The following is a 13,192-nucleotide window of genomic DNA, read 5'->3' as shown; positions in this document are numbered from 1 at the left end:
CACAGGCAGGGACAAAATTTTAAAGAGTTTTCCAGCCCTTTTTATTTCTTGATGGAAATCATAAACAGATGGGGCAGATATATCTGGCTCTTCTCTGAACTTTATAAACACGGGGCCTTTCCCGAGCCTGGCATGCAGATCTGAGCACCCTCAGCTTTACCTTCTGAGCTGTCAGGAACACCTTTCTGGGTCTCAGTTTGGAGACTCAGACTGTAAAGGCCTCAGAGTGGCCTCTGTGCCCTGCTGCCCGTGACTCCAGAGAAGAGAGTATACTGACACCTCTGGGAAGAAAAAGCGTCCCCAGGCCTGTGTGTCTATGTTGGGGGTCATTGCAGAGGCCCCAGGAACCATGGGGGAACCCAGCACTATACTTGGATCTGGTGGATTTTTTAAAAACAAATCTTACTCATAAACAACCTTTGGTGAACCATGGGTGTTTGACGGCGACAAGACAATTTATCTAGAATGTTAGAGACTTCAGTTTGTTGGAGACTATTTTGAGATCTGGTATATTAGTTAGTTTTCTATTGCTGTGACGAAACACATGACCAAGGCAATTTACAGAAGAAAGAGTTTATTTAGGTTTATGGTTCTAGGTTGATAAGGGTCTGTCAGGACGGGGAAGCAAGGTAGCAAGCAGCAGGCTGAATTAGGGTGCTGGGCCCATATCTTCTTCACAAGATATCTGCTTCACAAGCAGGAAGCAGAGAGAAAACTGGGTGTTAAGTAACACAAGGCTTTTAATCTCAAAGCCTGTCTGCAGTGATGTACATCCTCCAGCAAGGTCACACTTCCTAAACTGTGTCCGCACAGCCTTCAACTGGGGACCAAGTTGTCAAATGCCTGTGAGTGGCATATCTCAGACACACACACACACACACACACACACACACACACACACACACACACACACACACCTCAGACACACACACACACACACACACACACGAACGTAGGGTTTTGGGGGCGATTTAGTTGTAGAAGGGTGCCCATGGGACAGGAAGTGTATCCTTCACCTGAGTTTCACAAGTTGGGTGTTTGTGTTGGGTAGTTTACAACGGCAACTCCAATGTCCCCTACCTCAGGAACTAAGAGCAGTTCAGAAATAAAGATAAAGGAGAGATTCTAGGGAAACCCTGAGCAGCCACCCTGAGCAGCCACAGCAAGCCCTTGGCCAGTACCGAGAGTCTCCGGACTACAATTCCCAGAGGGCTTTGCGGCCCAGCCCGAGAAAGGAGGGCCGAGCAGGCTGCAGCTCGTGGGTCATCGGTGTGCGCCTCCCGGTAGTGGGTGCAGGCTGTGAAAGCATGGCAGCTGCTGAGGCAGAGGTGGCGTCTCCTCCGATTGCCGACGCAGACCCCGATGCTGCAGAAACAGCCGCAGTGGTAACGTCCCGGCCCAGATCGCCAGCCCAGGTCTCCAAGGCCGCCCTGGCTGCTAAGCTGCTGTCGCTCAGCGGCGTGTTCGCCGTGCACAAGCCCAAAGGGCCCACTTCAGCCGAGCTGCTGAATCGGCTGAAGGAGAAGCTGCTGGCAGGTACTGCAGCCCGGGTAGGGACCAGGCTGCGGCGTTTTCCGCTGCTGGGCAAGCGCCCTGGGGTTTTAAATTTTATTTTAGTGTTTGTTTATATTTATTTACCCACTGACTTAATTTGCGCGCTCACGGCTCAAGAGAGAAAAAGAGCGACTGTTGAATTAACTTTCTCAGGACAGAAACCCAGGACGTCTCGGGTTGAACTTATCAAGCGCAGATTCTTACAACAGCGGCCACGTGAGCTTCTCACGAGAAGTATGTGTGTGTAGGTTGGGGCCCACCTTGCACACACAAGTTTCCACCCACGTGCAGCCCAACTCTGTAGTTCGATTCCTCCCAGGGTGTTTGGCTCTTGTGGATGAGTCCCACCAAAGGAAGCGCTGACTTTCAATCCCCAAGTTGCTAACTTAAAATATTTGAAAAGCTCATAGATGGAGTTAGCGAGGACTTAGGATATCATCTTTCACCGTTTAGCAGGCGCGAGAATTCATCTTTTAATTAAATACAGGTTCCTAATCCCCACATTTGCAGAGGTTGTGATTCTGAACTCCGGGGATATTTTGGGGAAATGGCACTCTTAAAGCATTGTTCCAGGTTCTAGTGTGAGTACTTTATGGGACATTAAAATAGAAGCTGGTGGCTTTTCTAAGCACTCTTCCTGATAATTCATGTGTACCGGAAAAAATGTTAGAAAAACATAGTCAGAAAAGCCCAGTAGAGCACTTAAAACTGTGGCAGGAACAACAAATAAAAAACAAACCTTAGTTTTGTTTTCCATGTGTACATATGCGTAGTGTGCATTCGCGTCTCTGTGTGTGTGTGCACGTGCGTGTATGTGGGTTTGAGGTGATGACGACCATCTTCAGAGATGGCTTTCCATCTTCCATGCTGAAGCAGAGTACCTCTCTTGAACCCAGGGCTCGCCAGTTAGGCAAGTCTACCTGCCCAGCTTGCTCCAAGGAACAACCAGTGTGGCTCCCTCGCGTGGGGATCAGGCGTCAGTGCTATGTGGTGTTCATGTGGGTGCTGGAGGTAGGTCCTGACTCCAGTCCTCATGATTCCACGGTGAGCCCTTTACCCTGGGTTTTACTTGATCCTCACATGAAACCGTATCTTTGCTGTCCTGTAGACAAATATAACCAGGTCAAGAGCTCAGTGCAGGTAGACATAGCCCGGTACGAGATGTGCTTCCAAGTTAGGAAGGACAGAGGAAATTGGAAATACTTAGAGGGGTTAACTGAGGACTTTTAAAACTAACAGCATATGCCAGCGCCAAGCTGTTGTCATTTTCTAACTATAGGGATAGTCCTAGAATTCACTGAGTTAGCGTAAATATCCACTCGCTTGAAATTGTCTTCCTTGGGGCCAGAAAGATGGCTCCGCAGGTAAGAACATTGGCTGCTCTTCCAGAGGACTCAGGGTCGGTTCCCAGCAGCCACTGGGGTCTCATTTCCATGGGTAGCGCTAGCTCCTGGGGCTCTGATGCCCTCTTCTGGCCTTTCTGGGTACTGTGTGTACATGACACACAGGTATACATGCAAGCAAAACATTTACACAAAGTAAATGATAGGTAGGTAGGTAGGTAGGTAGGTAGGTAGGTAGGTAGTGCTTTTGGCTAGCCTGGAGCCCACTTTTAGACAGTCCTTGCCTCAAACTCGTTTCTAAAAGCGTGCACCACCACACTGAGCCTGCTGCACCTTCTAAGTGGTCCCAGCCTTACACTTGGACTGTCTTTATTTGGAAAAGATCATGTGGTCTTCCTCATCCTCCTGACTTGTCTTGGTAATTGCTCTTTTCATCCCAACCACTCTTGTAGAAGCTGGAATGCCTTCCCCGGAATGGCACAAGAGGCAAAAGCAGACATTGAAAATTGGACACGGAGGGACACTGGACAGTGCTGCACAAGGAGTCCTGGGTAAGAGCGCGAAGGAAGTTAATAGCACTCTCCATTAGCACCAGGAGTGCTGGGGAATGCTGATCCAATCGTCTGGAGCCCTGGCTCTGCAGTGCACCTGGAGGGTTCTAGTTACGTTGTGTTTACAGTGCTTCTTCTAGGAAGCCCTGGAGTGGTGCATAGCACACAGCACACAGCACACATGGCACACAGTACACACGGCACACAGTACACACAGCACACAGTACCACACAGTACACACGACACACAGCACACACAGCACACAGTACACACGGTACACAGTACACACGACACACAGCACACATGGCACACAGCACACATGCCACACAGTACACACGACACACAGCACACACAGCACACAGTACACACGACACACAGTACATACAGCACACACAGCACACAGTACACATGGCACACAGTACACACGGCACACAGTACACAAGACACACAGTACATACAGCACACATGGCACACAGTACACACGGCACATAGTATACATGACACACAGAACCACACAGCACATAATACACACGACACACAGTACACACAGCACACAGTACACACGGCACACAGTACACATGGCACACAGTACACATAGCACACAGTACACACAGCACACAGTACACACGACACACAGTACATACAGCACACACAGCACACAGTACACACAGCACACACGGCACACAGTACACATAGCACACAGCACACAGCACACAGTACACACAGCACACACAATACACAGCACACAGTACACACAGCACACAGTACACACGACACATAGTACACACAGCACACAGTACACACAGTACACACAAGCACACAGTACACATAGTACACATTACACACAGCACACACAATACACAGCACACAGTACACACAGCACACACGGCACACAGTACACACAGCACACAATACACACGACACACAGCACACACAGCACACAATACACACGACACACAGCACACACAGTACACACAGCACACACAGCACAATACACACGACACACAGCACACACAGCACACAGTGCACACAGCACACAGTGCACACAGCACACACAGCACACAGCACACAGTACACACAGCACACAGCACACACGACACACAGTACACACGGAACACAGCGCACACAGCACGCAGTACACAAGACACACAGTACATACAGCACACACAGCACACAGTACACACGACACACAGTACACACAGCACACACAGTACACAGTACACATAGCACACACAGTACACAGCACACAGTACACACGGCACACAGTACACACGGCACACAATACACACGACACACAGTACACACAGCACACACGACACACAGTACACACGGCACACAGTACACACAGTACACATGGCACACAGTGCACACAGTACATACAGCACACAGTACACGGCACACAGTACATACAGCACACAGTACACACAGCACACACAGCACACCGTACACACAACACATAGTACACACAGCAAACACGGCACACAGTACACACAGTACACACAGCACACAGTACGCACGGCACACAGCACACAGTACACACAGAACCACACAGCACAGAACGCACACAGCACACAGAACAGAGCACACACAGCACAGAGCACACACAGCACAGAGCACACACAGCACAGAGCACACACAGCACAGAGCACCATCACCTCTTCCACGTGTGCTGGGCTTTGAGCAAAGGTTTGAATTCAAGAAGAGTAGTTAATGCACCATGTATGGAACTGTTACGCTTAGGAAGGCGTGGGCATGGCCGCTGTCTGGGGACTTGGATTATAGGAACGATTGCTCCCTTTCCTCTGTCATAAACTGTTTGCTGTTTGACCCTGTGGGCTTCTGCATTCCTTTAGGAATCTGGAATTCTGTGCTACCGCACAGGCAGGGTGCCAGGTGACCATTTCTAAACACCAAATAAAGCGTTGTTTGACTATGTTTCTGATGTTTCCCTGAGAGAAGCTTTGTATATGTGATGTTATATTTCATTATTGTTGAAATAGTGGGTCAAGCGTGTCCCCTAAGCAGAAGGGAGAGAGGTCAAGGAAGCCGGACTGGGGATTTAATCTCACTAAGTCATAAATACACTATAAATAATAAGTCCTAGCTATTTACCAGTCTTTGGGCATGGGAGAGTTGTGGGGCTACTGAGAATTTTAGTACAGCTTTGGGGGAATGGCTGTATTTAATGCAATCTCAGATAGTTCTCTCTAGAACAGAAACCCGACAGCTCTTGAGGGGAAGCTTTTTGTTTCTCACAGAGTTATAGGTTCAGTTGCTTGTGGAAGGAACTTGGGAGTATCAGTTGAGAGGAGAAAAAAATCATTTGTCCTTTTAAATGTCCTGTTTTAAAAGTTCAGTAGAGGTTCTGAAGTCTTACCTTTGTGGACTGTTAAGGTGTATGCCCACAGGTTAGTGTGGATTTTAAGGCTTCCTGAGATTGCACCGAAGGCGCAGGGTTGCCTATATCAGGCCTTCTGTCACCTCCATCTCCGCGTACTAGAAACAAACCTTTATGTTCTGCACGGCACTGTGCTTGACTTAACCCTGAGCGCTGGGACTAACGGCTGGCACCACCACACCCAGCCCCATAAAAGCTCTTCTGAGAAGATAAAATAAAGGCCCTGATGGAAAGGGGAGGAAGCGCCAGGAATTCGAGACGCTTCATTTTGGGCCCAAGTCAGTCTTCCTGGGCTGGGGTTCAGGTGGACTTGCTGGGTTGTTTTTCCTTGGCTGACTCTGTGTGTTTGTTTTTCCTGTGACTAATGTCAGGGTTGTGTTTTCCTTTGGTTTATGTACTGTTTTTTTAGGTCAGGCTTCTGCTTCCCCTACCAGCGAGCGTACGGCTGGAGGGGGTGATGGTTGGCACTCCTCCCCTCCCCCCACAGAGTCCCGCCATTCCCTTCATCCCTCTGTGACGTCCCTGTGTTCTTTCTCCCTTTCTGTCTCACCCTAACCTTCTTCCCTGTCTTGACTCTGTTCTTGCTACTTGTCACACAGGGCACCTTTTAGTCTGCTGTCTTACTGGAAAGTATTTTATGCATTTTAGAAACTGCGTTCTTTCTGTATTCATGGTACAGATTCAAGACCTAAGGTGAAAAGTCAGTCTGCAGACAGGAGCCAAGAGTGTAAGCAGCCTTTAGGAGCTGGAAAAGACCAGCCATTCCCTTGGGGAAGCTGAGCTCTGGCTTCTCTCCCCGAGAACCACAGTCACAGCACAGCCACGCAGTCCCCAGACCGCGTTTCAAACGGATGTGTGGTCACTCTCGCAGCCTGTTGTGACCTGCTTTAGATTTCTGGCCTGAGACCTGGAAGCCAGCGCTGGGTTGCATTCAGCCACGTGTACAGCAGCAAAGAGTTACAGTTGGCTGTGAGCTGTCATGTGGGTGCTGGGAACTGAACCCAGGTCCTCTGGAAGCGCAGCCAGAGCCCCTAACCACAGAGCCATCTCTCCAGTCCCTGCCCAGGCCTGCTCTAAAACTGGTCTTTGCTCTGTGGTTTTCTATCCTTTTTCTTTTTTTGAAGATATTTAGTTAACAGAAATATATCTCTCGATAGTTTAAGAAACTGTGAAAACACTTTGTAAACACTGTCTTTCATGTCTCTGTAACAGCAAAAATATAGTTGTGACCAGTTCTCCAGTGAGGTGACTGAGGTCCTTAGCAGAGCTGTTTTATAGGGCTGGTTTGGTTAGGGCTAGCACCTTGCCTTTGCTTGGTTACTGAGTGACTCCGAGGACTGTAATGGTTCTGCTCGAGGCCGTGTTACGGAATTAGATGAATAGCTGTGAGCTTCCAAGTGTAGAAAGCTTTGGAAATGCAGCATAGCACCCTCACCCGTCCACAGATGGTGCCCTCTCCATAACCAGAGACTAGTGTGCTGGCTTTTGATAATTATTTTTTAGCTTTGAGATAATTATTTTTTTTTCAATAAAACATTTCGGTGAAGAAAGAAAATATGGAAACTAGGGTAGTAATTGTGAGAAAAGCCTGTATTTTGTCCAGCCTGTACTCCACTGCTGTGGAATAATCCTTCAGTGCACTGTGAAGATGTGTTGCTCTCATTGTTAATAAGAAGCTGATTGGCTGATAGCTAGGCAAGATTTTCAGGGCAGAGAGAATGCTGGGAAGAAGGGGGTGGAGTTTGAGGAGTCTGGAGCCAGATGTGGGAGAGGCAACATGGGAAGTTCACAGATGAGGCAAATGAGTCTCGGGAAAGACACAAAGAGAAGCAAGGTGAATGTGCCGTGTTGAAAGAAGGTACAGCTGCATGGCAGAGGGTAGATAAGAAGTGTGGGTAATTTAACATGTAAGAGTTAGCTAGTAACAAGCCTGAGCTATCGGCTGAGCTTTTATAATTAATACTAAGTCTCTGAGTGGTTATTTGGGGGCAGCTGCTGGGACACAGAGAAATGGCACCTACAATCCACGTTTCCCAGGCCCTGCCTCTGCCTTCTGTAACTGCACTTCCTGTCTCCTGTGCTGACTTTTCGGGGTCTGAATGAGGCTTCTGCATGTGAGGGCTGCCCTCTTAACGTTTGACAACGTTTGTCTCCCTGTTAGGCTGCATTAGCAAGTGCTGCCATTTCAAGAACATTGAGCTCTTCAGAGCTACTGAAGGCAGGCGGCTCTGACCTTCGTTCTTGAACTATTATGATTGTACTGAGAGACAAAAGACCAATCCCAGAGAGTGGCGTGTGTGTTCAGTGCGGAGGCCCAAAATTATGATCCTATTTCCATCCTGACAGGTGGTCAGGATATACAAGCGTACTTTTGCTCCTACTTTTGTAATTGGAAGTTACCTGCGGAAGGGCTGCCTTCGGGATACTTGATCTAGGGTAGCTTTACTGCCTAAACAACAGATGCCAATGACTTGATGTCTCACAGTGTTGAAGCAGTTAACTGTTCGAGTTGTCCTTTGTATCATGTTAAAGGAGTCTTTTTTGCCTTTTTCCCCCTTCTGTATTGAGTATAAAAGTGTATGGAAAATCAAAAGTGAATGATTTCAGTATTTACTGGAATGCCCTCCCAGTACTATTTTATGGTTTCTGTTTTATTATTTTTCATGCATCTTTGTATTCTTTAACCATATTTCTAAATTCCCACCTCTACCCTGGCAAGGAGTGTTTTTGTGGAGGCTGGTCCCCAACAGGTCAGGGGACCTGGGGTAGACTTCAGGAGTGAGTTGAGACCTGAGCTCTGTTTTGCAGGTTGAGCTTTGAATACTAAGGAGCTGGGCCGCTTGAAGGTTTGTTGTCAGCTGTGTAGTGTGTACAGTGAGGGTTTCAGAAACGGTTATGAGGTGGTCTGGGTTGGAGAGGACGGCTGGGATGTGGATGTGCAGTGTGTGGGCTGAGGGGGTGGGGGTGGCAGGGCTGAGGGGGTGGGGGGTGGCAGGGCTGAGGGGGTGGGGGTGGCAGGGCTGAGGGGGGTGGGGGTGGCAGGGCTGAGGAGGAGGGGTGGCAGGGCTGAGGGGTGGGGGTGGCAGGGCTGAGGGGGAGGGGTGGCAGGGCTGAGGGGAGGGGGTGGCAGGTGTGAGGGGGAGGGCGTGGCAGGACTGAGGGGGTGGGGTGACAGGGCTGAGGAGGAGGGGTGGCAGGGCTGAGGAGGAGGGGTGGCAGGGCTGAGGGGATGGGGGTGGCAGGGCTGAGGGGGAGGGCGTGGCAGGGCTGAGGGGTGGGGGTGGCAGAGCTGAGGAGGCCACACAGTTTGGTGTGACCTTCAACTCCCCCTGTATATCTTAGTTGTGAGAAGCTGGCCAGCATTCTTAGTCTCTACAGGCCTCAGTTTCTTCACTTTTTAATTTTTCTTAAATTTTCATTTATTTATTTTTTTATTGTTTTTATTTTTCTCCACTCTCCTCCCTTCCTCCCCTCTCCCCTTCTACCCTATCCCATGATCCCCATGCTCCCAATTTACTCAGGAAATCCTGTCTTTTTCTACTTCCCATGTAGATTAGGAGTCTCTTCACTTCTGAGGTAGAGGTAACGATGTAACTTACAGGGATTGAATGAAGTGATGAATGGAAAGTCGGAGTGGAAATTAATGGTAAACTGCTGTAAATACTGAAGATGATCTTTTTCAGCTTACCAGCCATTTCGCTTTGTTTCCTCTGAATTCTGAATTGTACAATTACATTATATTCTTACAGTAAATACTTGGATCCTTACAAAAAATTGCCTGCTTATATAAAACAATTAGTAAATCCTCTCTAATATCCCTGGTGAGCTGTGGTGTGTAAGGATAAGTTATGTACTATTTGTTAGCCAGGCAATGATGTGTTACATTTCTTAATGCTGTGTTTATTAACTATGTAAAGATATGTTACATTTGCATTAATTAAATAAAATTAACCTGGGCTCAGAGAGGTGGGGTTAGCAACTGAATGACAGGGAGTAGCAGGGGGGTGCTTAGTGTAGGGTTTTTGTTGTTGTTTTTTAATTTTTTTTTTATTTTCTATTTAGTAGGGGCAGTGTAGAAGGGAGTGTTTGCAGGACACCAGCAAAGAGAGAAAGTTAGCTCTTCTAACTCTCTGAGCTCACAGGTTTTCACCCTAGATTTTGAATCTTGACTTGTATTAGAAAGATAGAGATTTAGTAGTTAGAGCTACCTTTAATGGCAGCAACGAGCCATTGTCTGGGGGACAGAATACGATCATAGTGGCCGGCTGCTGGTGGTTTAAAGTAAAGCCACTGTAAGGAAGGTCCAACAACAACGAGTCAAGTTTGAGAGCAGAGGACAGCGCCGCGCTGGGCTGGCTGGGCTGGCTGGGCCGGCTGGGCCGGCTGGGCCGGCTGGGCTGGCTGGGCCGGCTGGGCTGGCTAGGCTGGCTGGGCTGGCTGGGCTGGCTGGACTGGCAGGACTGGCTGGGCTGGACGACAGAAATGGTTCTCCTGGCCCTCGTTCCAGCTGTAGCTTCTTTTCTTCTTGTTGGCTGCTTAGCCATGTTTCTCTTTCTTGATTGTGTGCTGCCTGCTACTAATCATCTTTAATGGTTCGTTAGCTACGATGATGGCTTTTGCTTTGTTTAGTAATGAGTCCTGTCAGGATTTCATCAGCCCACTTGAACATGGCTAATTGTACCCTGTCTTTTTTATGGTACCCATATAAAATTCCAGAGCATCCTTTGGGACTGCTCTGAATCTCCATCCTGTAGTTGACTGGCTTAGGCAGCTGCTGTGTTTAATGTTTGGGAATGAGAAGATACTCTTTTCTCTCTTTCCCTAGTTAGAATTTCTTAGTTGCCCGACATCTTCTAGCTGGATTAATAGGGACCTCAAATTCTGTTAAATGCATATTCTTTACAGCCTTGCACTGCATGGGCCCGTAAATATGAACGAGATATGCAGGTGTGTGATGAACTTTGCCTTCAGAAGAGATTGTCATACTATTTCTTTCTTTCCTAGTGGTTGGGATTGGAAGAGGAACAAAGATGTTGACCAGCATGTTGTCGGGGTCCAAGGTAGGTCTGTGAGAACCATCATGACCAAGGCAACTTATGAAAGGGGCTGATTGACTTACAGCTCCGAACGGTTAGCTTCAATACTGGTGGAGTAAAACCTGGCCACAGGCAGTTGGAGCAGCAGCCCAGAGCTCCAGTCTCAAACCACAGTGGGAGGGAAGGAACACACTGGGAATGGCAGGAGTCTTTGGAAACCTCAAAGCCCACCCCCAGTGACGCACCTCCTCCAACAAGACCACCCCTCTGACCTCTACTGCTCCTGTTCTCCCAAGGAGCAAGGACTCAGACACGTGGGGGCCATTCTCACTCAAACCACCACCGTGACCTACGTGCTGAATTTCATTAATAAAAACAAACAAAAAACCCAGAGGACTGAGAGGTGGTTCAGGGGTTTCAAGTATTTGTTGCTTTATAAAGGACCTAGGATCAAATCCCAGTGCCCATATAATGGTCACAGCCAGCTGTAACTCTAGTTCCTGGGGATCTGGCACCCTCTCTTGGCTTTTGAGGACAACAGGTACTCATACATACATGCAGATGAACCATTCATATATTTTAAAAAAATCTAAAGCCCCTCAACCACAGTAAAAAAAAAAACAAATTGTCAGACATAAGACACAGTGGTATAGGATTGCAATTCCAGGACTTGGGATGCTGACATAGGAACATTGTCACAAGTTCAGAGCCAGCCTGGGCTACATAGAGAGCCTTGCCTCAAACATTAAAATAAAGAGAGAAATAAGTAAAGTAGAATTTGTATGGACAAGGGTCTTTCCTATTCACCTCAATGCTTGTAAACACAAGGCTATGACTTGAACAGTTAGCCTAAAAAGTTTTAAGTATTCTATATTTGGATTTCTTAATGATGAGAGGAATTTATAGATTATAAACCCCACTTGAAGATGTGTGCGTGCGTGTGTGTGTGTGTGTGTGTGTGCATGCGTGCCCCTGTGCCTGGCTTGATTTGAACATCGTGTTTGCACAGCGAGGGCTTTACCCGCTGAGCTGCCATCTCCAGGCCTGTTTGTTTGTTTGTTTGATTGGTTTTGTTTTTTTAGCCTTGGTATTTTTATAGAAAATGGAACCATTTTGTTAACTGTGTACTTTTTAATGAAAATATGCTTTATTTGGTAACTATAAAATGGAGACACTGAGGGCTGCTCAGAGAGCGGCTCAGCAGTGCTTACTGTATGGAAGCCTGGTTCAGATCGTCAGCTCCCAACGTGAGGTGCTGGCCTGTGGCACCTGCCTGTAACCCTGTGGTTAGACAAGGGGATCCGGGAGCTCGCTGTTCACCCAGTGTAGGCAGAACAGTAAGTTCCAGGCTCAGGGAGAGACCCTGCTAAAAAATAAAAAAGATACGGTGGAAAGGCACTTAGGGACGATATTCCAGTGTCAATCTCGGCCTACACACACACACACACACACACACACACACACAGGCACGCACACATGCACGTGCGCACACAGAGACACACACCACAGAAGAAGACAGAAGGATCTTTTTAAGTTGTTTGCCTGTGAAGTGGCCTTGACTTCTCTGGGCACTTGGGAGAAGAAAGAGGAGATTGAAAACCCATGAAGCCACTTGGGGTGTTTCCATGAAGAGAAAGTTAGGATGACAGGGTTGTCAGCCCATAGGCTAACATGCTCCACACAGGTACATATAACCCACACATCCGTGAAAAGTGGTCCGTGTAAGCCATTGCTCACTAGTGGATTCACACACTGTCCCTAAGCCCCGTCATGCTGGTCACAATCTGTTTCAGACACAAGTTTTGGCCAGTTGCTTTGTTGTTGTTGTTGTTGTTGTTTTTTTTTTTTTTTTTTTTTTTTTTTTTTTTTTTTTTTTTAGGAAATGATACTGTCTTTTGTTTATTTTTTTCGTATGTTTTCTTAAAAAATTTACCTTTCCTTTTACATACCAACCCCAGTTCCCCCCTCTCCTCCCATTCCTACCTTCCCCCTTCCTATCCCCCATTCACTCCTCAGGGTGGGTAAGACCTTCCTTGGGGAGTCCATTCCCTATGGTGGGATACCTTGCTCAGCTTTGATCTGGGGTATGGGGGATGGCCTCATGTTAGGGTGCCTTAGCTGTGTCTAAACTACAAACTGTAAATAATGGCTGTCTAGAAGGGGGATAAGGATTATATTTATTTTTTGTACTATTTGGTATCCTTTAAAAGTTTTACAATAAAACCTTCATGTAAGTAGCAGAAAGGCACACTTACATTAGTAATTGCTGAGGCTCCCCCAAGCTGAAATTGGCTGAGGTCATGACCTGTT

General features: G+C 47.6%; 1 protein-coding gene across 3 annotated transcripts in view; it reads left to right on the top strand.

Moving 5' to 3' along the window:
- The first annotated feature begins 1,259 nt into the window (after positions 1-1,259).
- The window catches only part of Trub1 (TruB pseudouridine synthase family member 1), a 95,434-nt gene continuing 83,501 nt past the window's right edge, over positions 1,260-13,192 (top strand). For 2 of the 3 annotated variants that reach the window (XM_085694153.2, XM_085694154.2), the window contains exons 1-3: positions 1,260-1,536; positions 3,350-3,448; positions 10,851-10,906. In XM_085694153.2, the coding sequence (XP_085550279.2) occupies positions 1,308-1,536; positions 3,350-3,448; positions 10,851-10,906 (384 nt within the window). In that variant the 5' untranslated portion in view covers positions 1,260-1,307. The remainder of the gene's footprint in view (positions 1,537-3,349; positions 3,449-10,850; positions 10,907-13,192) is intronic. The other variant, XM_085694152.2, reaches the window with a different exon arrangement.

Source organism: Myodes glareolus, chromosome 7, assembly GCF_982192425.1.
Source record: "Myodes glareolus chromosome 7, mMyoGla1.1, whole genome shotgun sequence".
NCBI lineage: Eukaryota > Metazoa > Chordata > Mammalia > Rodentia > Cricetidae > Myodes > Myodes glareolus.
The sequence above is the reverse complement of the archived record's forward strand: the minus strand, read 5'-3'. Positions and strand labels throughout refer to the sequence as shown.